The 25,606-nt window shown below is 58.7% G+C and overlaps 1 protein-coding gene across 1 annotated transcript; it reads left to right on the top strand.

Annotated features, from left to right (window-relative positions):
- Nucleotides 1–1,650: 1,650 nt before the first annotated feature.
- On the top strand, nt 1,651–24,907 carry LOC133362662 (protocadherin Fat 1-like; the record flags this gene model as incomplete). The annotated part of the gene is given in 18 exon segments (XM_061581583.1): nt 1,651–4,894; nt 5,024–5,148; nt 6,059–6,254; nt 8,492–8,559; nt 10,941–11,246; nt 11,622–11,835; nt 12,335–12,474; nt 13,879–14,172; nt 14,423–14,425; nt 14,512–14,722; nt 15,932–19,645; nt 19,987–20,370; nt 20,785–20,987; nt 21,963–22,116; nt 22,228–22,467; nt 24,180–24,504; nt 24,506–24,570; nt 24,698–24,907. Coding segments are annotated over 18 exon segments (10,096 nt in total), but the record flags the coding sequence as incomplete, so codon positions are not given.
- Between the last annotated feature and the right edge of the window lie 699 nt (nt 24,908–25,606).

The raw sequence follows: 25,606 nt of genomic DNA, 5'->3' as shown, positions 1-25,606 counted from the left end.
CACGCACGTTACTTTTTCGTGTGCGGAACAAAAATTATAGTCTCGTGCTTTTAGTCGAATCAGACTGACTTCGAAAGGCCTAACGTTGTGCTAGTTCATACGCTTAGGTTTTTTTCTTTCGGTAAAGTCACGTAGGTAAAAAATAAAATTAAAAGTTAATCAAAGTAATAATGGAAATAAAATAAAATAATAAATCACGACGTTTCGGAGGCAACACAAGTCTCCGTCATCAGGTGGGACCGTCACAGTAATTTTAGCTGTTACTGCATCACTTGATGCAAATTACTGCATCAAGTGATGCAATAATTTTAGCTGTGACGGTCCCACCTGATGACGGAGGCTTGTGTTGCCTCCGAAACGTCGTGATTTATTATTTTATTTTATTCCCATTATTACTTTTATTAACTTTTAATTTTATTTTTTACCTACGTGACTTTACCGAAAGATAAAAACCTAAGAGTATGAATCCTTGCAGTCACGAAAGCTTCAAATGTAGAGTTGTGCTAATTAATTCTGATATACGTTACAGCCAGTTAAATTGGCATGCTGGTAACTTGCAGTAACGTAAAACAATGTTCAACTGCTACCACAAGTTTGTTAAAAAATTGTTCGTTAAAATAATTAAACATGTCTTACCTTTGGGAGAACGGCGGTCCCTGAAACGTGTCTGTGGAAGAAGATGGTTGACATGCACGTGGCGTGAAAAAACGCCTTGAGTTGGGGCGGAAGTGTAACGTTATTAAATTCAAAAACCTCCCGATTAGTATAAAATACAATAAAATTCTACTCAGTTATTGATGGCTGATGTTATTCGAACAAAACTGAGTAAAATACAATTAATAAATAATAGAAATGTGTTGAATTCAGTTCAATGTGATTACAAACTGCATATAGTCTTTATTTTTATGTATAGGCTACTCTTATATATTTACTAAACATTAATTAACCTTAGTCTCGGTTTTTACAGTGTAGTACTTGGTGGCAAAACCCTTGTTGGCAATCACAGAGGTCAGACGTTTCTTGTAGTTGGCCACCAGGTTTGCACACATCTCAGGAGGGATTTTGTCCCACTCCTCTTTGTAGATCTTCTCCAAGTCATTAAGGTTTCGAGGCTGACGTTTGGCAACTCGAACCTTCAGCTCCCTCCACAGATTTTTTATGGGATTACGATCTGGAGACTGGCTAGGCCACTCCAGGACCTTAATGTGCTTCTTCTTGAGCCACTCCTTTGTTGCCTTGGCCGTGTTTTTTTGGTCATTGTCATGCTGGAATACCCATCCACGACCCATTTTCAATGCCCTGGCTGAGGGAAGGAGGTTCTCACCCAAGATTTGACGGTACATGGCCCCGTCCATCGTCCCTTTGATGCGGTGAAGAAAACAGTATTTGTATATATACTGGTTGAGGGTGGGAGGAGCCAAGGTAGGCCCTGAATATTATTGTTGTGAGGTTCGGTGCGGCTGAAAGCACGCTGTTAGGAATGAGCCTTGCCTTTGTTTGTATTTGGTCTTGATCTGACACGTTAGAGGAGGAGGACCGACACCCCATTGGGAGCGCCGAATGAACTCGGACTTTGGCGGCGCCCACCTCTCCGACCGTGGCTCCGTGTAGTCGTCAGGCTCTCGGGCGCGGAGCCTGACGCCCGACACGATGGTCTCGGTGCTCCTCCCGCTGCTGCTCCTGCTGCTGCTGCCACCGTGCAGCAGATGCCTCGCCGGGCGACGGGTCCGGCCGAAGCCTCCCTTGCGCTTCACCAGCCTATCCTACAACGCCTCCATCTATGAGAACTCGGCGCCCGGCACGTGCGTGGAGAGCCATGACAAGATGGGGATCTACGTCCACCGCTCGGCCTCCGGGGCCCGGTACGCCATCGTGTCCGGGGACGAGGCGGCCGCGTTTAAGGCGGAGGGACTTGTCGTGGGCGACTTTCGCTTCCTGCGCATCCGCGCCGGGAACGTGCCGTTGGACCGCGAGCGGCGCGGCGCCTACACGCTGCGGGTGAAGGCCTTTACCAAGAACGGCCACGCTTCGGCGTTTGCCACCGTCTTCGTCCAGGTGATGGACCGCAACGACCAGAGACCGCTGTTTTCGGCGGCGTCGTACGCCGCGAGCATTGCCGACGACGCCCCGGCGGGCACCGTCGTCCTCCGCGTCGCCGCCACGGACGCCGACGAAGGCCCCAACAGGCGCTTCCGTTACTCGCTGGCGCAGCGCTCGGACGTGGTCGCCGTGCACCCGACGAGCGGCGCGGTGATGATCGCCAGGAGCCTGGTGGAGCCCGGCGACGTGGCACTGCACGAGCTGACGGTGCTGGCCGTCGACAGCGGTGGGCTGAACAGCTCGGCACGCGTCGCGGTGAACGTGAGCCGGGCCAACGCCCACGCCCCGCGTGTCGCGGTCGTCGCGAGCCGCGAGCCGCGGGCATCGATCGCCAACCACGCCGCCGCCGCGTACGCAGAGCTGGCGGCGGAGGACCACGACGCCGGCCCCGAGGGGGAGATCCGCGCGGTGGAGATCGTCGCCGGCAATCCCCTCCAGGCGTTCTCCGTCGCCCCGACGGACGGCGCCGGCCCTGCCTCGGCCTACGCGGTGAGGCTCTCGGGACGGCTGGACTGGACGGACTTCCCCTTTGGGGTGAACCTCACCGTGCAGGCTCGCGACGGGGGGAGGCCGCCCAGGTACTCGCAGCCCGTCACGGTTACGGTCCGGGGGCGCGGCGCCGCCGGCGCGTTCGAGCGGCGCGTCTACGCGGGCGCCGTCGAGCGGCGGTCTCCGCCCCGCGCCGTCGTGCTCGCGGTCAGAGCCTCTTGCGGCGCGCGGAGCTGCCGATACGTCGTCCGAGGCGGCGCCGACGGCGACTTCTTCGCCGTGAACCCCGCCACCGGGGTCGTCTCCGTCCGTAAGCACCTGACGGCGGTCGACAGACGCCGTTTCGAGTTCGACGTCGGGACCGACGCCGGCTCGCGCGTCGCCAGGGTCGCGATTGACGTCGTGGACTACAACGACCACACCCCGGCGTTCGAGCGGCACAACTACTCCGCCTCTTTGAGCGAAGACGTCCCGGCGGGTGCCTTCGTAATCATCGTGCACGCCGCTGACGAGGACGAGGGCGACAACGGCCGCGTGACGTACGGCCTAGCGGACACCGAGCCCGGCCCCTTCGCCGTTGACCCCCGCACGGGCATCGTCGTGACGACGGGGCCGCTGGACCACGAGGAGACGGCGGGGGTCTACTGGCTGCGCGTGCGAGCCTCGGACTGGGGGACTCCGTTCCGCCGGGAGGCCGAGGTGACCGTGACGGTCCACGTCGCCAACGTGAACGACAACGCGCCCGTCTTCGAGTCTGTGGACTGCGTCGGCGAGATCCCCCGGAACCTCCGGCCAGGCCAGAAGATTTTCACCGCGTCGGCCATCGATGCCGACGAGCTCCGGCCAACGTTCTACGGCATCGCGACCGGGAACGAGGGCGGCTTCTTCTCGATGAACGGCGCCCTCGGCGTCGTGACGCTGGCACGCTCCCTCGCCGACGTCGCCGTCGGGCCGGCGGGGGCCTTCCGTCTGGGCCTCACAGCCACCGACGGGGAGCTCTTGGCGGAGACGGCGTACCTGAACGTCTCGGTCGTGGACGCCGCTCCCGGACGTGCGCCGTCGTGGCGATGCGCCGAGACAGGGATCGCCCGCAAGATTGCCGAGAGGATCCACCGGGCAAACCAACGGAGAAACCGCCCCGTCGCCGCAAGCGCCGTCAATCGGCATGCGCCGGCGTTCGCCGCCCCGGCAGTCACCGTCGAAGTCCGCGAGGACCTGCCCGTCGGGGCTGAGGTCACCCGAATGGAGGCCACGGATCCCGACGACGGCTTCGAGGGTACGCTGCTGTACACGCTGATGGACCACGACGGGGCGAGCGGCTTCGCTGTCGACGCGGAGACGGGCGTCGTGAGGGTCCTGCTCCCGCTGGACCGCGAGGCCGCCGCGTCCTACCTCGGGAACGTCGTCGTCCGCGACCTGGGCACGCCGCGGCGCTCGGCCAGCGCCACCCTCCGCGTCACCGTCTTGGACGTCAACGACAACCCGCCGGAGTTCTCGCGGAGCGTCTACGCGGCCCGGGTGCCGGAGAGCGCGCGGCCAGGCCACGAGGTGCTCCGGCTGGAGGCCGCCGACCGCGACGAGGGCGCCGCGGGCGCAGTGCGCTACCGCCTGCTGTCCGGCACCGACCTCTTCCGCGTCGACGCCAAGACGGGCGCCCTGCTGGTGGCGGCGCCGCTGGACCGCGAGCGGCAGGCCGGCCACGCGCTGCTGGTGGAGGCGTCGGACCTGGCGCCCAAGAGCCGCCTCTCTTCTGTCGCCGCGGTGACCGTGACGGTGAGGGACGTCGACGACCACGCGCCTGCTTGCCCGCCGGGCCCCCTCCGTCTCCGCGTGCCCGAGGACGTCCCCGTGGGGGCCGTCCTCGGCTGGCTGGACGCTCGCGATCCCGACCTGGGGCCGGCCGGGGAGGTGCGCTACTCGCTGCCGCCGGGCGAGGGGGGCGACGGGGGCGACGCGTTCTGGGTGCACGAGACGAGCGGTGCCCTGCGCGTGGCGCGGCCGCTCGACTTCGAGAGGCGCCGCCGCTACAAGCTGAAGGTGGCCGCGCGCGACGGCGACCCGGCGGGGCCGCCGCCCTCGGCCGCCTGCCGGGCGACGGTGGAGGTGGCGGACGTGGACGAGAACGGCCACGCCCCGCGGTTCGCGGAGTTCGCGATGGCCGCCGCCACGCGGGAGGATGCCCCCGTGGGGGCCGTCGTCATCGCCGTCACGGCCACGGACGAGGACGAGGGGCTGGACGGGGAGGTGCGGTACTCCCTCATTGACGACTCCAGCCTGGGCGTCTTCAGCATTCATCCTGAGAATGGTAAACCACACCTACTACCACCACTACTCTTCCCCCGCCCCGTCATCAACATCCTCACGGCTCGCGACGCCGGCTGACGGCTCGCGCCGGCGCCCATCTCGTGCCGTGCGTGTCGTTCCGCGCCGACAGGGATGATCGTCACGGCGCAGCCGCTGGATCGCGAGGCTGTGAGCGGCTACTGGCTGGCGGTTCGCGCTACGGACCGCGGAGTCGTCCCTCGCTTCTCCACGCTGCACGTCTACGTGGAGGTGCAGGTACGGAAACTCGCACGTACGTTGCGTCGTTCTGCCCCCTGTTGTATGTGTCAGGTCTTGAAAAATTGATACGAAATAATATTAAATGGAAAAAAAAAATCTATAAGTATCCGAAAATATTTATGCAATTATACACGTAATTTATGCTAATTACGAAGTGTAATTGCATTGGGAAAATGCATGTGCTTATGCTAATGTGTGCAGTTATGATAATTAGGCTCAGCCTCATTGTCTCGAGTTATATTATCAATGGGGAAAATACAATTATTCTCACTTCAATATTTACCGATTGTCTTAGTGTGTTTATGTTAGGTCTCCAAATTCAAATCTCACCGTGAGAATTATTTTATTATGTTTAATTTTTATCATTTTATTACTTCCCTTCTACGTGACTTTGCCGAAAGAACCAAGAAGATGAATCCCTGCAGTCACGAAAGCTTTAAATCGAAGAATAATTCTTAATATACATTTCTGGAAAAAGGCCTATATATCTTCTTGGTTCTTTCGGTAAAGTCACGTAGAAGGGAAATAATAAAATATTAAAAATTAAACATACTAAAATAATTCTCAGATCATAATAAAATAAAATAAATAAAACATAATAAAATAATTATCTGAGAATTAAGGGAAATAATAAAAATAAAACATAATAAAATAATTCTCAGATAATAATAAAATAATAGAAATAAAACATAATAAAATAATTATCTGAGAATCATTTTATTATGTTTATTTTTATTATTTTATTATTATCTGATAATTACTTTATTATGTTTTATGTTTATTCTTTAATTACTTCCCTTCTACGTGACTTTACCGAAAGAACCAAGAAGATTAATCCCTGCAGTCACGAAAGAAGCTTTAAATCGAAAGGTCTATATACACTACACCTCCCCCCCCCCCCCCCCAGGACGTGAACGACAACCCCCCGCAGGCGTCGCGTCCGTGGTACCAGGCCTCCGTGGCGGAGAACTCCGATGGGGGCGTCCGGGTGGTGCAAGTGGACGCCTGGGACCTGGACAATGTGGGTGCCCGCAGCAGGGGCCTCGCGTTCAACATCGTCAGCGGAGACCCACAGGGATTCTTCACCATAAACCGCACAACAGGTGGGGGGGGGGGGGGGGGCGGAGAATGTCGTGTAGAGTGTACGCTACATGGTTGTAGTAGGTTCCAGGAGACTTGGACGACGTAGTTGGAGGCACACTTATTTATTAACCACAGTGTAGATTACAGGCCGAGATGTACGACACTCGAAGGGGTATCGGCCCCTTCATCCGTCTAACAGGGAGATCACACAATCTACGTCACAGCTAGCCTACTCCCAGGTCCTCCACTACCGGGCTAGGGGAGGCTTACTAACCCAGCCCTGGTTAAGCTGGGATTACGGCACCCTGAGTCACCAGACCGGCCCCTTCACCCGTCTAACAGGGAGATTCACACACTCTACGTCACAGCTAGCCTACTCCTAGGTCCTCCACTACAGGGCTAGGGGAGGCTAGCTGACCCAGCTCTGGTTAAGCTGGGATTACGGCACCCTGAGTCCCCAGACCGGCCCCTTCACCCGTCTAACAGGGAGATCACACTGTCTCTATCCCGGCCAGCCTACTCCCATGTCCTCCACTACAGAGCTAGGGGAGGCTAGCTGATCCAGCTCTGGCCAAGCTGGGATCACGGCACCCTGAGTCACCAGACCGGCCCCTTCACCCGTCTAACAGGGAGATCACACGATCTCTATCCCGGCCAGCCTACTCCCAGGTCCTCCACTACGGAGCTAGGGGAGGCTAGCTGATCCAGCTCTGGTTAAGCTGGGATCACGGCACCCTGAGTCCCCAGACCGGCTCTTATAAGAGCATTGGCTCTGGGCTCTGGGGGCCACGCCGCTGGCTTGCCCTGGTCGCTCCTGAGAAGGACAGCGATCCAGGGGAGTCCCAGGGCCTATCTAGCCGCTCTTCTTGCTTCGCTGGTTAAAGCTGAACACTGAACCCCGAGCCCTCCGGCTACACTATGATGCACGGCACTACTACTACTATACACTACAGAACGTTGCATTTCGATTTAAAGCTTCTTTCGTGGCTGCAGGGATTCATCTTCTTGGTTCTTTCGGTAAAGTCATGTAGAATGGAAATAATAAAATAATAAAAAATAATAAAAATAAAACATAATAAAATTATTCTCACGACGTTTTGGCCACAACGCAAGCGGCCGTCCTCAGGTGGAGAGCAGGTCTGTCGAGTAGACAGAGTCTAAATGACACACCCCAGGCTTGGAGCGACTATTTAAGCTGGGATGGAGGGGGGAAGGGCGCCTTCACAAAAGAATTTGCATACATCTTCTTGGTTCTTTCGGTAAAGTCACGTAGAATGGAAGTAATAAAATAATAAAAATAAAACATAATAAAATAATTCTCACGACGTTTCGGCCACAACGCAAGCAGCTGTGACTTTACCGAAAGAACCAAGAAGATGAATCCCTGCAGTCACGAAAGCTTTAAATCGAAATTTGCATACACTACAGAACGTGCCAATTCGTTACGGGTGCAATAAGAGAGTAGACCGGCGGTTTCCAACCGGCTGGCTCGATAGGCTCCGCTGCATCAGCCACAAGCCAGTCAAGTGAAGTGGGATTGTCTGGGCCAAAGTTGAGGGGGGGAGCTCAAGGGTGCTCGCGGGGGAACCATCGGGAAGTCTTGGAGCGGGACCTTCGCAACGCCGGCGTACGTGGAACAACGTGAACATTCGCCGTGCAGCGAAGAATGAACGGTTATTACACGAAGGGGCGGGGAGCTGTCCAGCCGACACGGAAATACATAAAGACGCCAGTCAACGTTCGTCGTCGTCAAAGTCATTTATTACACTATGGGAACCTCATTTGCCAGTAAAAATATGATAATTGGTTCCTAAAGAAAGCTGTCTCGGGTGAGGACCAATCAACTTCAAGGACAGTGCATACATTATCAGAGTTATGTTTTTTGTTGCATTATGACTGCAGGTATTGCGGTCTATACAAACATGACTCCTTGTAAAAAGGTGTCAGTTTTGTTGCCAGATAGAAGGGTAAAAAACCAATTATCGTTTATTACGCTAGTGCAGCACTAACCGGCGTGTGTGTTGGTGAGCAAATCCAGCGACATTCACTATCGACGCATTTCCACTTGACACGATGCGACCCAACAGAGGCTGACATCACGGGGTAGATATTTGTCGTCTTTAAGTTGTCAACTGACAAGCTACCCCCCCCCGCCCGCCGCCCCGTCTCCACGTTGACCCCCGCCCCACCGCGTGCGTGTGCCGGGCGGCGTGGGATGGTTGTGGTTGACCTCCGGTGAACGGACGACTCGTTGCAGGCGTCATCCGCACCAGCAGCAGCAGCAGGCGGCTGGACAGAGAGAAGCAGGCGGAGCACGAGCTGGAGGTGAGGGTCACAGTGAGGGTGGTGGTGGTGGTGGGGGTGGTGGGAGTTGTGGTGGTGGTGGTGGTGGTGAGGGTGGTAGTTGTGGTAGTGGGGGTAGTGGGGCTGGTGGTGGTGGTGGGGGTGGTGGTGGTGGGGGTGGTGGTGGTGGGGTGGTGGTGGTGGTGGGGGTGGTGGTGGTGGTGGTGGGGGTGGTGGTGGGGGTGGGAGTTGTGGTGGTGGTGGTGGTGGTAGTTGTGGTGGGGGTGGTGGGGGTGGTGGGGGTGGTAGTTGTGGTGGTGGTAGTTGTGGTGGTAGTTGTGGTGGTGGTGGTGGTGGGGGTGGTAGTTGTGGTGGTGGTGGTGGGGGTGGTAGTTGTGGTGGTGGTGGGGGTGGTAGTTGTGGTGGTGGTGGGGGTGGTAGTTGTGGTGGTGGTGGTGGTGGTGGTAGTTGTGGTGGTGGTGGTGGTAGTTGTGGTGGTGGTGATGGTGGGGGTGGTAGTTGTGGTGGTGGTAGTGGTTGTGGTGGTGGTGGGGGTGGTAGTTGTGGTGGGGGTGGTAGTTGTGGTGGTGGTGGTGGGGGTGGTAGTTGTGGTGGGGGTGGTAGTTGTGGTGGTGGTAGTGGTGGGAGTCCCTGACCCTTCATGATGGTGATCAGGCCCGGGTAAAACTACGTGGCCGGAAGTCAGAGCCGTTGCCTGTACACATTGGGGTGCGACAGGGATGTCTTCTGGCTACATCGTGTAACGTCTATTTCAACCACGTAGTTCGTGAAGCCTTCAATAGCTGCAGCAACTGCAGCAGCAGCAGCAGCAACTGCAGCAGCAGCAGAAACTGCAGCAGCAGCAGCAACTGCAGCAGCAGCAGCAACTGCAGCAGCAACTGCAGCTCCCTTTGATGCTGTTAATCCTGCATAATGCACATGCATATGCAGTACTAATCACATTCCTGCATTTGCCATAAATATGCTAAATTCCTCTTGATATGCAAATTCCTTTGTCAATGCGCCCAGCTTATATATATGCTCCAAGCTCGTGTGCTGTTTCATTCAGACTCTGTCGCCTCGACGGACCTGGTTTTCACCTGAGGACGGCTGCTTGCGTTGTGGCCGAAACGTCGTGAGAATAATTTTATTATGTTTTATTTTTATTATTTTTTATTATTTTGTTACTTCCCTTCTACGTGACTTTACCGAAAGAACCAAGAAGACCTTCAATAGCTGTAACGGGGGAATTTCCATCTGGTACAGATACAATGGGAGGCTGATCGATGCCCAGGGGCGATCAAGGGATGGCTCCCTATTCCTCAACCACGTTATGTATGCCGATGATCTGGTGATTGCTGCTCACTCAGAGGAGGACTTGGAGGCGCTACTGCTGAGACTGGAGTGTGTCACTAAGAGGTGGGGCCTTACCATCAGCCCCACCAAAACTAAGCACCTGTCTAGGTTTTTTGTACCATTGGACACTCCACCCCCACAACTCCCAATCGGTGATGGGGCAGTTGTGGAGAGAGTGGAGAGTTTCCCATACCCTGGCAGTGTGCTCATGACTGGCTACAGTTTGACAGTAGAGGTCTCGTTCCGAATCAGTGGAGCGGCATTATCTTTTCATCGGTTGCATAATGCTGTGTGGAAGCTACCTGGTCTGTCGCTCTGCACGAAGCTTCAGGTCTTCTTGGCCAGTCATTCCCACCCTTCTCTACGCTTGCGAAATGTGGACCCCCTCCCCTAATTGAACATCTTTGCCGGTTAGAAACATTTAGGCTGACCTTCCTATGATCCATCCTGGGTTTAATTAGGGTAGATTGTGAGGAGCTCACAAATCATTGAAAGATCTGCACAAAGTGAGCTCATCTGGCAGGCAAGGCTGCGTTTGCTGGGTCATGTAGCCCGCATGCCCAGCCACCGCATGCCTAATCAGCTTTTGTTTGGCCGGATCGAGGGGGCTAAACAGGCACGGTCTAGACTGGAGATGGAGTGATTTGGTACAGGAGGATGTGGAGCTGAGTGGACTTGCCGGTGACTGGTACCAGCGGAGTCAAGATCGGCCTCTGTGGAGGAGGCTCGTGAAGGACGCTACTGGGCAGTTGGAGGCAGTCGCCCTCCAACAACAACGGAGGGCGGAGGAGCGACGCTCACAACAACGAGCGGAGCGCCGGGTGGCTAAACACAGCAAGTGGGAACAGTAGGCGGCACAGGTTGTGCATCAGCCAGTCGTCTCAGTCAGTCGACCCGTGGCACCTGCTGGGTTTGCCTCGTGACCTCGTGCCGGCGGGCGTTCGACACTTCACGTGGCCTCAACGTGCACTTGGCCTGGCACGAGCATCGTGGTGACGTCACAGCCACTTAGTGGCCGAATGGCGGTTGTTGTTGTTGTGCTTGTGTGTCCCGCCCACCGGCGCCAGGTGTCCATCGTGGACGGCGGCACGCCCCCGCGTGAAGCGAGGGTGGCGGTGACGCTGAGCGTCTCCGACGAGAACGACAACGCCCCACGCTTCCACCGCAACCTGACGCGCGTCTACGCCGTGGCGGCAACGGAGCCCAAGGCGGTGGCCATCGCACGCGTCTACGCTGCCGACGCCGACCGGGACGGCAACGGCGCGGTGTCGTACACCGTCCGCGGGTGGCACAATGATTACTACTCCGATGAGCACGGAGTCGTCTACAGCAAGATCAACTCTCACCGTGCGGGGACATTCCACTCCATCCTGGTGCTGAGCACACTCCCTCACACTCGTCCCCATCCCTCCTCCTGTTCCTCCCCCTCAGACACGCGCCCTCCTCCCTCTCAGACACGACACCGCATGCCTAATCAGCTTTTGTTCGGCCGGATCGAGGGGGCTAGAGAAGAGACGGAGTGACGTGGTACAGGAGGACGTGGGGCTGAGTGGACTTGCTGACGACCGGTACCAGCGGTGTCAAGATCGGCCTCTGTGGAGGAGGCTCGTGAAGGACGCTGCTACTGGGCAGTTGGAGGCAGTCGCCCTCCAACAACAACAACGGAGGGCGGAGCAGCTATGACCTCGACACGAGGGCCCCCCACCGTGAAACGTAACTCACCGATCTCGCCGTTGTCCGCCCCGCAGGTCCAAGCCAGGGACCGGGGAGAACCGCCAACCTTGTCGTCGACAGCCACCATCCAAGTGGAGTGGATCTCCAATCCCCGGCCGCCGAAGAAGCCCGCGACCTTTGCCCGGAGCCGGCACGCGGTCACCGTGGTGGAGACGGCCGCCGTGGGGTCCGTGGTGATCGCCCTGTCCACGCAGACCACGGGGACACTCCTCTGGTTCAGCATCACAGGTCACGCGGCGCCACTGCACATCCAACCCCTACATGACGTGTTTAATGGTGACATCGTGACGATGGGTTAACGGTGACATCGTGACGGTGCGTTCTTAGGTTTTTTTGGTAAAGTGACGTAGGTGAAAAAATTAAATTAATAAAAGTAAAATAAAAGTAAAATAAAAATCACGGCGTTTCGGAGGCAACACAAGCTTCCGTCTTCATTAGGAACCGTCACAGCACGACCGCTGTATCAATGAATCCTTGCAGTCACGAACGCTTCAAATCTAGAATCGTGATGATGGGTTAACGGTGGCATCATTTTATTATGTAAATTTTTTATTATTTTATTATTTCCCTTCTACGTGACCTTACTGAAAGAACCAAGAAGGTGACATCGTGATGGTGTGTTAATGGTGACGACGATGATGATGGGTTAACGGTGACATCGTGACGGTGTGTTAATGGTGATGACGATGATGACGATGACGACGCTAGGGGCGCCGCGTGTTGGCAGGCGGCGACGTGGAGCGCAGGTTCCACGTGACGGAGCACGGCGGCGTGGTGGAGGTGGCCAAGCCGCTGGACGCCGAGCGGTTCTCCTCCTACCAGCTGACCGTCGCGCTCACTGACGGGACCAACGCTTCAACCACCCTGGTGGGTGGGCGCGCGCGTGTCTGTGCGTCTGTCTGTGGAGACCGTCAAGGCGACGTGACCTCACGAGGGTTGCCGCGGTAGCTGCGTGAGACGTGCCGGGGGCATGATCACCTCTCGCCAATTCCTCACCACCACCACCACCCGCATTGCCACTTAGCTCACCACCACCACCACCCGCATCGCCACTTGGCTCACCCCCACCACCACCTGCATCGCCACTTGGCTCACCCCCACCACCACCCCCACCACCACCACCCGCATTGCCACTTGGCTCACCACCACCACCACCCCCACCCCCACCACCACCACCCGCATCGCCACTTGGCTCACCCCCACCACCACCCGCATCGCCACTTGGCTCACCACCACCACCACCACCCGCATTGCCACTTGGCTCACCACCACCACCACCACCACCCGCATTGCCACTTGGCTCACCACCACCACCACCACCACCCACATCGCCACTTGGCTCACCACCACCACCACCACCTGCATCGCCACTTGGCTCACCACCACCACCACCACCCGCATCGCCACTTGGCTCACCACCACCACCACCACCACCCGCATCGCCACTTGACTCACCACCACCACCCGCATCGCCACTTAGCTCACCACCACCACCACCACCCGCATCGCCACTTGGCTCACCACCACCACCACCCGCATCACCACTTGACTCACCACCACCACCACCCGCATCGCCACTTAGCTCACCACCACCACCACCACCACCCGCATCGCCACTTGACTCACCACCACCACCACCACCCGCATCGCCACTTAGCTCACCACCACCACCACCACCCGCATCGCCACTTAGCTCACCACCACCACCACCACCCGCATCGCCACTTGACTCACCACCACCACCACCACCACCACCCGCATCGCCACTTGACTCACCACCACCACCACCACCACCCGCATCGCCACTTAGCTCACCACCACCACCACCACCACCCGCATCGCCACTTGGCTCACCCCCACCACCACCACCACCCGCATCGCCACTTGACTCACCACCACCATCACCACCACCCGCATCGCCACTTGGCTCACCACCACCACCACCACCACCTGCATCGCCACTTGGCTCACCACCACCACCACCCGCATCGCCACTTGACTCACCACCACCACCACCCGCATCGCCACTTGACTCACCACCACCACCACCACCCGCATCGCCACTTAGCTCACCACCACCACCACCCGCATCGCCACTTGACTCACCACCACCCGCATCGCCACTTGACTCACCACCACCACCACCACCCGCATCGCCACTTAGCTCACCACCACCACCACCACCACCCGCATCGCCACTTGGCTCACCCCCACCACCACCACCACCCGCATCGCCACTTGACTCACCACCACCACGCGCCCCTCCGCTAGGTGGTGGTGACGGTGCAGGACGTGAATGACCACCGGCCCCGCTTCTCCCGTGACCTCTACGAGGCGACCGCCACGGAGGAGGAGGAGGCGTCTGCCAGCACCGCCCCGATCCTGCGGCTGGAGGCGACTGACGCCGACGTCACCGCCCGCCTCTCCTTCTTCCTCGTCGGCTTGGGCGGCGGTGACGCGGTGGAGAGCCTTCGTCGGTTCCGCGTAGACCACGTCACCGGCGAGGTCACCGCCGCCGAGAGGCTGGACCGAGAGGCAAAGCGGAGCCACGTGCTCACCGTCATGGTGAGGGAGGCGCCGCGCCGGGTGTGCACGTGACTGTGCTGATCGACGGTGATGATGACGACGACGCCGCGACCACTTTCTTGCGTGGGGACCATAGCGCGCTGGATAGTTTGCTGCGTAGTAATGTAAGCAAGCCGCGTAACCAAATTGCCGCGTTTTGTTTCGGCAACGCCAAACCTTGCCGATCGGCCGTGTCAGGCAGAGGTGGCACGGTCGGATGACACCGAGGCGCCGGTCACGTTGCCACCAGCAGGTCGCTCTACCGCGGACGTTGTCTGCCGCGAGAGCCTCCCGTCTGGGGGCGAGCGCTCCGCCCCGCCGTCTCTCTCTCACCCGCAGGTGCAGAACGGCAGGGTCCCCGTGAGGCGAGCGTACGCCACGGTGACGGTGAGCGTCGACGATTCCAACGACCACGCGCCCGTCTTCGCCGGCGGCCCCTACGAGGCCCTCGTGGCGGAGTCGGCGGCCGTGGGCTCCGCCGTGGTGCGCGTCGTGGCGCTGGACCGCGACGAAGGCCCCAACACCGACGTCAGCTACAGCATCAGACATGGTGACCGCCGCTGCTGCCACTCCCACCCGCCCGCCCGCCCACAGGGGGGAGATTCTGCACCGGGGGGCACATTTCCAGATAGAACCAACACTCAACCTGCTACCCGTCACAAGCCACGCCAAGCATCTGGAGGTCATGAAAAATAAACATTAAACAACAGACTTGGGGGCAAGGTTAGCGACTATCTGGAAATCTCCAGATTGACAAAGAGCATATGACCCAAACGTTCTGGACAGTTCACAAACACTCACACGCAGTGAGCGTACGTACACACAGCACTGTGCGCGTTCACACTCTCGTCGAAACCACACGAGGTTTTGAATAGTTATTAATGAATTCTAGATTTGAAGTTTTCGTGACTGCAAGGATTCATATTCTTAGGTTTTTTCGGTAAAGTCACGTAAGTAAAACATTAAAATTAATAAAAGTAAAATAAAATAAAAATCACGACGTTTCGGAGGCAACACAAGCTTCCGTCTTCAGGTGGGGTCCTTCCCCCCCCCCCTCTCCAACCATTATATAAACGGAGTGGTAGCTCCTGCAATCTCTCATTTACTTGATACAGCAATCGTGGCTGTGACGGTTCCACCTGAAGACGGAAGCTTGTGTTGCCTCCGAAAAGTCGTGATTTTTATTTTATTTTACTTTTATTAATTTTAATGTTTTACCTACGTGACTTTACCGAAAAAACCTAAGAATATAGTTATTAATGATTTATTACCGGCCGACTATGATTCACTGTTAGGGTTTGTCAATACGTGTGTGTGGGGGGTGCGTTTCAACCGTGGTGGTTGGACAGCCCCCGCCGTGACCACGCAATCTCAACCCGGGTCACAGCGCCGCGGTGCAAACCAGCATCGGGGGAGGTCGCTCAATTCCCTGGCCGCAGGAAACCGTGACGATTATCCCTACGAGGGCTTTAGGGTGAAAACCTGCCGGCCAGGAGACCTCCCCTCGGAGCTCTATGGGGGGGGGAAATGCGTGAGGGTGTGTTTATGTGGGGGGCGGTGAGGGGGAAGCGGGGTCGGCCCCGTCGCTTGGTGGTGGTGAGGTCGTAGATGGGGCGCCCGCCGAGTGGCTTCGCGGCGGTGGCGGCGGCATCACAGACGGACGCCGCGGTTTCCCCTGCGTCGTTTGTCCTCGACATCTCACGTTGGTCTCGATGACGTGAACTGGCGCTCATCCGATTCCTCCGAATTCCCCTGACAGGAAACGTGGGGAAATCTTTCACCGTCCACCGCACGCGGGGCGTCATCTCCGTGGCGAGGAAGCTGGATGGCTCTGCGGTGGAGGCCTACGAGCTGGTGGTGAGGGCGGGGGACAAGGGGCGCCCGCGCCGCTTCACCAATACCACGGTCCGCGTCGTCGTCGTCGCCGCCGCCGCCGTGTACGGCACCCGCCCCAAATTCGCCTCCGGCGGAGTTGGCTACTCGGCGGAGATCGCCGAAGGGGCCGCGCCCGGGAGCATCGTGCTCGCGGTCGGCACCTCCGGCTGGTCGATGGTCACCTTTGAAATATTGGAGGGCGATTCCCAAGGCACCTTCGACATCCACCCGACGTCCGGGGTCATCGCCACCAAGCGACCGCTGGACCGCGAGCGGACGCCGTCGTACCGGCTGACGGTGCGGGCCACGGACGCGGCGAGCCTCTCGGCGGACGCGTCAGTGTCGATCGGCGTGCTCGACGAGAACGACAACGCGCCCGTCTTCGAGCGCCCGCGATACCGCGGCGCCGTCGGCGAGGAGGCGCCGGCGGGAACCGCGGTCACGGACCCCGACGGCGCCCCGCTCGTCGTCCGGGCCGCTGACGCGGACGACGGCGAGGGGCGCGCGACGGTCGCCTATCAGATCGTGGAGCACGAAGCCAGGAAGTTCTTCTCCGTTCACCCGCACACGGGGGCCGTCAGGACCGCCGGCGCCCTCGACCGCGAGACGACGGCCGAGTTCCGCTTCCGGGTGGCTGCGTTGGACGGCGGCAGCCCGAGTCTGTCCTCTGAGGTGCCGGCCGAGGTGACCGTCGCCGTGCTGGATGCCAACGACTGCCCCCCGGCGTTCTCGACGGCCGCGTACGAGACGGCGCTGCACGTGCCGACCCGCGCCGGCGTCCGCCTGCTGACCCTGGAGGCCCACGACCCGGACGTCGGCGCCGCGCTGACCTACCGCGTCGCCTCGGGAAACGTCGGAGGCGCATTCGCCGTCGACGAGCGCACCGGGGATGTCGCGGTGAGGAACTCCTCCCTCCTCGCCGCCGGCTACGAGCTCGGGGTCGAGGTGTCCGATGGGAGGTTTTTGAGCGCCGCGCGGGTGAAGGTCTCCGTGTGGGTGGTCGGCGGCAGGCTGCGGGTTCCGCCAAAGTACTCTGCGCGCGTGCTCGAGAACGCCGCAGCGGTCGACGTCGTGGCCACAGTCGTCGCGACGGGGGGAGACCTCGACGAGCCGCTGGCTTTCCGCTTGCTCAGCCCGAGCGGCGCGTTCCGGATGAGGCGGAGGGCGGGCGTCCTGGAGACGACCGGCGTCGCGTTTGACCGTGAGGAGCGCGACCGCTACGAGCTGCTGGTGGAGGTGAGGGGCGGCTCCCGGGCGCGCCCGGACGTCGCTCACACGACGGTCGAGGTGCACGTCGAAGATGTGAACGACAACGCCCCGGCGTTCGTCGGCCTGCCGTACCGCGCCGTTGTCGTGGCGACCGCGGCGCCGTGGAGCGCCGTGCTCACCGTCGCGGCCCTCGACCGGGACGTCGGCGAGAACGCCAGGGTGAGGTACTCGTTGAGGGACGACCACGACGGCCGCTTTCACATCAGCCCTTCGGGCGGCGACGTCTCGCTGACGAAGAGCTTCACCCCGGACGAGTCGGGCAAGGACTTCGTCGTGACCGTCGTGGCGACGGACAGCGGGACCCCTCGGCTGTCGTCCGCGGTCGACGTCACGGTCACGGTGCTCGCTGCGGACGCGCCGGCGTTCGAGAGCCCCTCCTACGTCGCGTGGGTGCCCGAGGACATCGGGCCGCCCGCGCCGATCGCTCACGTCCGCGCGACGGCCCCGGAGGGCCTGCCTCTCGTTTTCTCCATTGTCAACGGCGACCCCTTCGACCAGTTCTCCGTCGACTTCGTCACGGGCGTCGTGAGCGTCGTCGGCCCGCTGGACCACGAGACGCGGGCCGCCCACCGCCTCACGGTGCGAGCCGCCTCCCTGGCGACGGGCTCGCACGCCGACGCGAGCCTGGATGTCATCGTCGGGGACGTCAACGACAACCGGCCGTTCTTCGCGCAGGGAACCTACGCCGCCACGCTGTTTGAATCTGCGCCCCCGGGGACCTCCGTCGTCCATGCGAGAGCTGTCGACGTCGACGCCGGCTCCGACCGGGCGCTCCGCTACGAGATCGTGGACGACGGGGAGAAGGGCGGCGAGGGATTCTACGTAGACCTTGACAGCGGGCTGGTCGTGACCACGGCGTTCCTGGATTACGAGCGAAGCCGGCTTCGTCGTTTCTCAGTGAGGGCGACAGACGGCGGCGAGCCTCCCCTTGCATCCGATGTCATGGTGATCGTCGCCGTCAAGAACGAGAACGACAATGCGCCGTTGTTCGAGCGGCCGTTGTACGAGGTGTCCGTGGGCAGTCTAGCTTGGCCCGGGAACTTCGTGGCCGCGCTGAGGGCGTTTGATGCTGACGTGTCGGACGCCTACCGGCTGCGGTACGCCATCGTCTCCGGTGATGACGACCCCGCGAACTTCGCAATTGACGCCGAAACGGGCGTCGTCTCCGTCGCCGCCCGCCCTCAGAAGAAGCCGGCCGCTTGCTACCACCTCCGAGTCTCCGCCACAGATGGCGCATTCGTCGCCGATGCCATGGTAGTGGTTGACGAGCGGCCCGCCAACCGGCACGACCCCACCTTCGGGCGGGCCCAGTACGTGGCCAAGATCCCCGAAAACTCCGAAGCAGGAACTCCGGTGGCCTCGGTGCGGGCCACGGACGCCGACGCGGGCGCTTTTGGGCAAGTATCGTACTCCATCGCGAACCGGTTCGCCCGCGACCACTTCGCCATCGACGAGAGCGGGCGGATCTTCGCGAGGGCGCCCCTCGACAGGGAAGACCCCTTGCAGAGGGCCGTGGACATCTGCGTCAAGGCCTGGGACGGTGGAGGCAGGGCGGCCTTCGTCACGGTCAAGGTGGTCGTGACGGACGAAAACGACAATGCGCCACGGTTCATTGCCGCCGAGTACTCGGGCGGCGTTGCGTCGAGCGCCGCCAAGAGAACTCTGGTCCTGCGGGTCACCGCCACGGACCGCGACGAGGGGATCAACGCGGCGGTCGTCTACTCGCTCCGGAAGGGGCAGGACCCGGACGCCTCCGAGGACGTTCTGGAGGTGGAGCCCCTGACGGGCCGCGTCTTCACCAAGGGCGGCGGCCTCGCCGGCCTGGAGGGCTCACGGCTGTCGTTCTTCGTCATGGCGGTGGACGGCGGCGGGCGCTCCGCCGCCGTCCCCGTCTCGGTCTCTGTGCTGCCCGCCGGCTCGGCGGCGCCGGCCTTCGCCGAGGCGGCCTACGAGCTGACGGTCGCGGAGGACGCGGCGGTGGGGAGCGAGGTCGGCGCGGTGGCGGCCGCGCTGGCGGGCGACGAGATCGCCGCGTACGCCGCGGTGGCCGGCAGCGGCGGCGCGGTGGCGGACGGCGACGCGTTTGCGGTGGTCGCCGGCGACGGGCGGATCGTGGTGGCGAGGGCGCTGGACCGCGAGGCCACGGGGAGCCACCGCTTCGAGGTGAGGGCCACGTGGCGGCGGGGCGGAGCCGACGTCACGGCGCAGGTCCCGGTGACGGTGCGCGTGGAGAACGTGGAAGACAACATGCCTGCGTTTGAGTCGAGCACCTACGAGGCCACCGTGTTGGAGAACCTACCGGCCGGGGTGCTGCTCGTGCAAGTGAGAGGTAACGCAGCCGTGTGCGGCGCTGGGCTCACTCGGTCAACACAAGCGGTATATGTGTGGTGTGTCTGTGTGGTGTTTCTATGGGTTTTTGAGCGAGTAGTCCATGGGTCACACAGGTAGCTCCAAATGGTAGGGCTGCCACTCTTCGGTAACCAATTTATTGGGAAAATATCACGGCGGGAGGAAGTGGCCGCAGGGACGAGGCGTGGAAACGGCAGGGCAGGTGGGGGACCCTGCCTGACGCTGGGGAGACCGCTTGGGCATTCCGTGCCCGGTGGTCGCTCGCGAAAGCCCACCGGCATTACCGCCCCATCCTCCCCCCCCCCCCCACCCGTCCCTCAGCGACGGACCGAGACGGCGGTGCCCGGCCACTGTACAACTTGGTCGAGCCGCTGGAGAGCGACGCCGGAGGAGCGGAGTCACTCTTCACGGTGGATGCCGACAGCGGCTGGGTGAGCACGCGGAGCCGGCTGGACTGCGAGGCCCGTGACCGGCACCACCTCCTCGTCGAGGCTTTCGACCCGGCCCGCCCTGAGCGCGCACCGGCCGTCGCCGAGGTGATCGTCACCGTGAACGATGACAACGACCACCCTCCGCGCTTCTCGGCCCCGTTGATCGACGTCCGCGTGCCGGAGGATGCGGTGCCTGGCCTGGCGTTGGCCGTCATCCAGGCGGATGACGCGGATGCCACGCCGCAAAACCGGAATCTTACGTACCACCTGACAGGTAGTTTGTAGTGTAGCGTAAGTACACCTGTTGTGCCGGAGTGAACCCACCACTACATATTCTTAGGTTTTTTTTCGGTAAAGTCACGTAGGTAAAACATTAAAATTAATCAAAGTAAAATAATTTACTTGATACACGCTGTCGTGGCTGTGACGGTTCCACCTGAAGAGGGAAGCTTGTGTTGCCTCCGAAACGTCGTGATTTTTATTTTATTTTACTTTGATTAATTTGAATGTTTTACCTACATGGTGACTGTACCGGAAAAAAAACCTAAGAATATGAATCCTTGCAGTCACGAAAGCTTCAAATCTAGAACCCACCGCTACATTTACAGCTGGTTGCGGAAGCCTCTGCGTCAAACCGACTTTCGTCGTCGCGCGCTTTCCGTCTCGACGCCGTCCACGCTGGCCGCAGGCGGCGACCCGCTGGGCCACTTCTCCCTCGGTCCCGATAAGAGCGGGGGCAAGTGGCGGCTGCGTCTGGAGCGGCCGCTTGACCGGGAGAAGCAGGAGCGCTACCATATGCTGGTGAAGGCCGCTGACGGCACCTTCACGAGGACGGTCGTCGTGGCCGTCACCGTGCTGGATGTCAACGACAACCGCCCCCTGTGTGACAAGGTACCTGTAACTGTCGACTCGCCGCACAGACCCACAGACTCATCCTGCACCACCTACCACTGCTACTAATACTACCACTACTACCACCACCCGACTGTAACACCATGAACACACGGTATACTTATAGTAGTAGGTTTTTACCCTTTTAAACTGGTACAAAACTGACACCTTTATACAAGGCATCATGTTTGCAATAACCACAACACAAGTAGTCAAAAATGCAAACAAAAAGAAGCAACTCTGATGATGATAATGATATGCACTGTCCTTGAAGTTGATTGGTCCACACCCGAGACGGCTTTCTTTAGAGCCTAGTCCCCATTGGTGTTGGACCAGATGACACCAGAAGGCGTACAACTCAAACACAGTGCAAAATCAGAGTATTGAGAGCTCGGGGTAAGCATTTACACTATGAAACCTCTTTTACCAGTGGCAAAATATAGTAGTATACTTGCCTGCACGAGTGGACAGACGCCAGTAGGGGGTGGTTTGTGGGCCACCGGGGTTCCGCAGACCCCAATAGGGGGGCTGCGGGAATATTCTAGGATCCCCTGGAACACTCTGGAAGGAAGGCGTGGCCAGGGGTGGAGAGACCCTGGGAGGTGACTAAAAGCCGGACCCCTGAATGGGTTCCCCAGTTCTCAAGTTGAAGACTGAAGACTGGGCTTAGAGTAGGACCCTGGGAACCCCCAGACCCACTGTCGTTGTAAGGGCCAGGGCTGTGAGGGCAAGTGGTCGGTACCAAGGACCTTGGCTGGGTCAGCGGGTCAAAGTAGCCTCCCCCTAGGGCCCCTAGCCAGGGGACTGCGAGTGTACGTGGTCGCAGTCGATAGGCCACGGTAGCCCGGAGGCCATACCTCCCCCAGGCAGCGGGTGTGTTAGGGACCCTGTGCTATAGTTATTGTTAAATAAGTGTCGCCTCGACTACTGGCTCTCCTACATCTTTGGGCTCACAAAAATTCCGCTGTACCCCAGCTGTGGTACAACATCACTGTACCGGAGGACATCGCCCCGCAAGTCTTCCTGCTGAGCGTTTCAGCCCGTGACTCCGATTCCGGCTCTAACGGAACCGTCAGATACTCGCTGCATGGTGCCGGAGCGACGCTCTTCCGCTTGGACCCCGTCAGCGGTAACGCTCGTCCCACTCACTCTCTCCGTCACACTCGCATAGTCGTCGGGGTTGGGATCGAACCCACGTCCACCTCCCGTGTACGCCTCTTGTCGGCGTGGCCACGCGTAGGGAAGCTCTTCACGCTGGCGCCACTGGACCACGAGGCCTCCCCGGCCCACGCGCTCGGCGTGATCGCCACCGACGGGGGTGGCCTCTCCTGCCGGGCGGAGATCCTCGTGAGGGTGGGGGACCTGGACGACTCGGCCCCGCGCTTCCCCGTGGGGTCACCCCGTGCCGTCGCCCTGCACTGGAGCGACGCCAACGTGGGGATGGTGGTGACGAGCATGCACGCCGTCGACTCCGACCTGGGTACGACGACGGTGACGACGTACATATTCTTAGGTTGTTTTGGTAAAGTCACGTAGGTATTTTTTTTAAATTAAAATTAATAAAAGTAAAATAATATAAAAATCGTTTTGGAGGCAACACAAGCTTCCGTCTTCAGGTGGAACCGTCACAGCACGACAGCTGTATCAAGTAAGAGAAATTGCAAAAAAACAGTCCTTGTATATATACTGGTTTGAGGGTGGGAGGAGCCAAGGTAGGCCCTGAATATTATTATTGTGAGGGTCGGTGCGGCTGAGGCACGCTGTTAGGAATGAGCCTTTGTTGTGTAGACTGGTTGAACTCGGAGGTTCCAAGAGTTGTTAAGGTGCGGCTGATGTAAAGGTGCGTGTAAATGGGACTGAGCCTTTTATTATGTAGAGGTGGTGCGGCTGAAACCGCTGCCAGGAATGAGTCTTTGTTGTGTAGACTGGTTGAACTCGGAGGTTCCAAGAGTTGTTAAGGTGCGGCTGATGTAAAGGTGCGTGTTAATGGGACTGAGCCTTTTGTTATGTAGAGGTGGTGCGGCTGAAACCGCTGCCAGGAATGAGTCTTTGTTGTGTAGACTGGTTGAACTGGGAGGTTCTAAGAGTTGTTAAGGTGTGGCTGATGTAAAGGTGCGGCTGCTGTGAATGGGACTGAGCCTTTGTTATGTAGATGAAACAGCACTTTGCTACATTGCTGGGATTAATTTTAGATTTGCCAAATATGTGTGGTAAAACTTAAAGTAGGAAAACCAGTGCGTGAAAAAAGAAGAAGAAACTATATGGTAACTGAAGAATAGTGCCTGTCAAATAAGATGGTCCAAATATGTGTAGTGAAATATTTTTTACATGGTTAATAACATCTTTACAATGATTACTAAGTTTGTACCCATCATCACGGTTGAAATTATGTCTGTGTTTGTATATTTGGATGGCTTCGTGTAAAAACCCTTGATGGTAGCCAGGAGGTTTGCAGAGCACCTTGGTCTCGGAAAAGACAATTTCATGAGAGCCCACCGAGTTGTAGCAATGATCGGCAATGGCGGAAGAATCAGTTTTGCCGTGTTTCAGATCTGACTTGTGCTCGCGGACACGATCAGCGATATGACGTTTCGTTTCTCCAATGTAGCAATCACCACAAATGCAACTCAGTTTGTAGACTCCAGGGTATTGTAAGTCAGGAATGACATCTTTCACAAATGGAATTAGATCACGGATTTTATGTACTGTACTGAATCGGACTTGGATCTTATGTTTGTTTAGAATTTTGGAGATCTTTTTGGTCACGCCTGCTATGTATGGCAACGTGATGGTTTTGATCGGAGTTTCATGTGGCTGTTTCTGTATGGTGGGAGAAACAGCTTGGCGGATGGTGCGGTCAGAGTATCCTTTCATCCTGAGGGCCCGATGCACATGTCTTAATTCACTGTCCAGATGGTGTTGGTCAGAAATGCCATGAGCTCTGTGGTATAGCGTTTTGATGAGAGAATTCTTTTGAGATGGGTGGTGGTGGGAATCAGGTTTCAAGTAGGAATCTGTGTGGGTGGCTTTCCTGTAGACAGACCCAGCTGGGTCTGCCCCGTGACCTCCTGCCGATGGGAGTTCGACACTTCACGTGGTGGCCTCAACGTGCACCTAGCTTGCTTGGCACAAGCGCCGTGGTGACATCACTGCCACTTAGTGGAGACTGGCGCTTGATGTGTGTGTTCTTAGGCCCCCACCGCAGGGTCACTCACTCTCTGCTGAACTCTGCCGGCGACCGCTTTGCCATCGACGGCCGCTCGGGCATCATCACCGTCAAGCGTCTGCTGGAGCGCCGTGCCGTCTACAACCTCACGGTGCAGGCCCGCAGCGGTGGAGGAGTCTCGCTGATGCCGCCCCCCACCACCGCCGTGATTTTCGTGTCCCTCCACGACGACGACCGTGGCGTTGCCGCCGCCCCGGCATTCCGGCGGCTGGCCTACCGCGCCGCCGTGCCAGAGGACGCGGCACCGGGCACCGCGGTCATTGCCGTGGAGGCCGTCTTGAGCGGGGGGGGGCGCGGTGAGCTACGGAATCGCCAGCGGCAACGAGCTCGGGGCATTCGACGTCGACCGGAAGCTCGGTGAGAGACGCAGCACGGGGCACAGACGGCGGCTCCCTCGGGTCGTGGAAGGTCCCCTGTCCGCCGTGTCTCTCGTAGACTCAGGCAGAGACGTGTGCTGTGTGTGCCGTGGTGTGCGTGTACCCAGGCGTGATAACCGTTGTGGCGAAGGCCCTGGACTACGAGAAGCGCCGCCACCACTACCTGACGGTGTGGGCGGCCGCCGCCGGCGACGACGCCGCCGCCTCGCCCAGCGCCGTCACCGTGGTGACCGTGGACGTCACTGACGTCGATGACGGCGCTCCGCGGTTCGCCCGGGGCTCGTAAAGCGCTGTCGTCGGGGAAGACGCCCTGCCTGGTATCGCGTGGCAATGGCGGTTACGTTGTCGCCAGGCCGTTGTCACGGTGGCGGCGTTAACCTGCAACAACGCAGTCACGTTGTCACTAGACCATCGGCAAGTTCTATTTCAACAGGATAATTTGGCTAAATTGCTTTAGTTATCGTCGTCGTGGTCATCATCAGAAGGTAGTAGCAGCAGCAGCTCAGTGGGGGACTTTACCTGCTGACCGTCAAAATGCACCACTGCTTTTGTTTTGTACAACCAGGATTTAAATTCGCAACCCAGCCGCCTGTAGGGCTACTGTGGGATGCCAGATGCTGCCAGATGCTGCTGCTGCTGTATAATGGCAGCAGCTAGCAGCCGCATCATAATGATGATGATGATCATGGTGGGTGGTAGTGTTTGTTGTAGAGTTGAAGCCGTTTCTCTGCTGCGTTTGTGTTGTGCGGTTGAAGCCACCTCCTTCGCCGTTTCGGCATCCGTTGAGTGGAGCGGCGACGGCAGCAGGGACAGCGTCCTTGCCACGGCCGGCATGTGGGTGGCGAGTCGACCGATGGTGCCCCTCTCTCCTGTTTGTTTGCTTAGACCCTCGCCCTGTTCAAAGTTGCGTTCAAATAAAAGAAACCACGTGGTTTGAAATGACGTATTTGCGGTGCTCTATATACTCTACATAATAACAGTCCGCCAATAAAGCGTTAACACGAGGGTTCCAACCT

Source organism: Lethenteron reissneri, unplaced genomic scaffold (assembly GCF_015708825.2).
Source record: "Lethenteron reissneri isolate LAM-NWPU_2019-01 unplaced genomic scaffold, ASM1570882v1 scaffold_1570, whole genome shotgun sequence".
Lineage (NCBI taxonomy): Eukaryota > Metazoa > Chordata > Hyperoartia > Petromyzontiformes > Petromyzontidae > Lethenteron > Lethenteron reissneri.
Note: the sequence above shows the minus strand (reverse complement) of the source record. Positions and strands in the feature narration are given on the sequence as shown.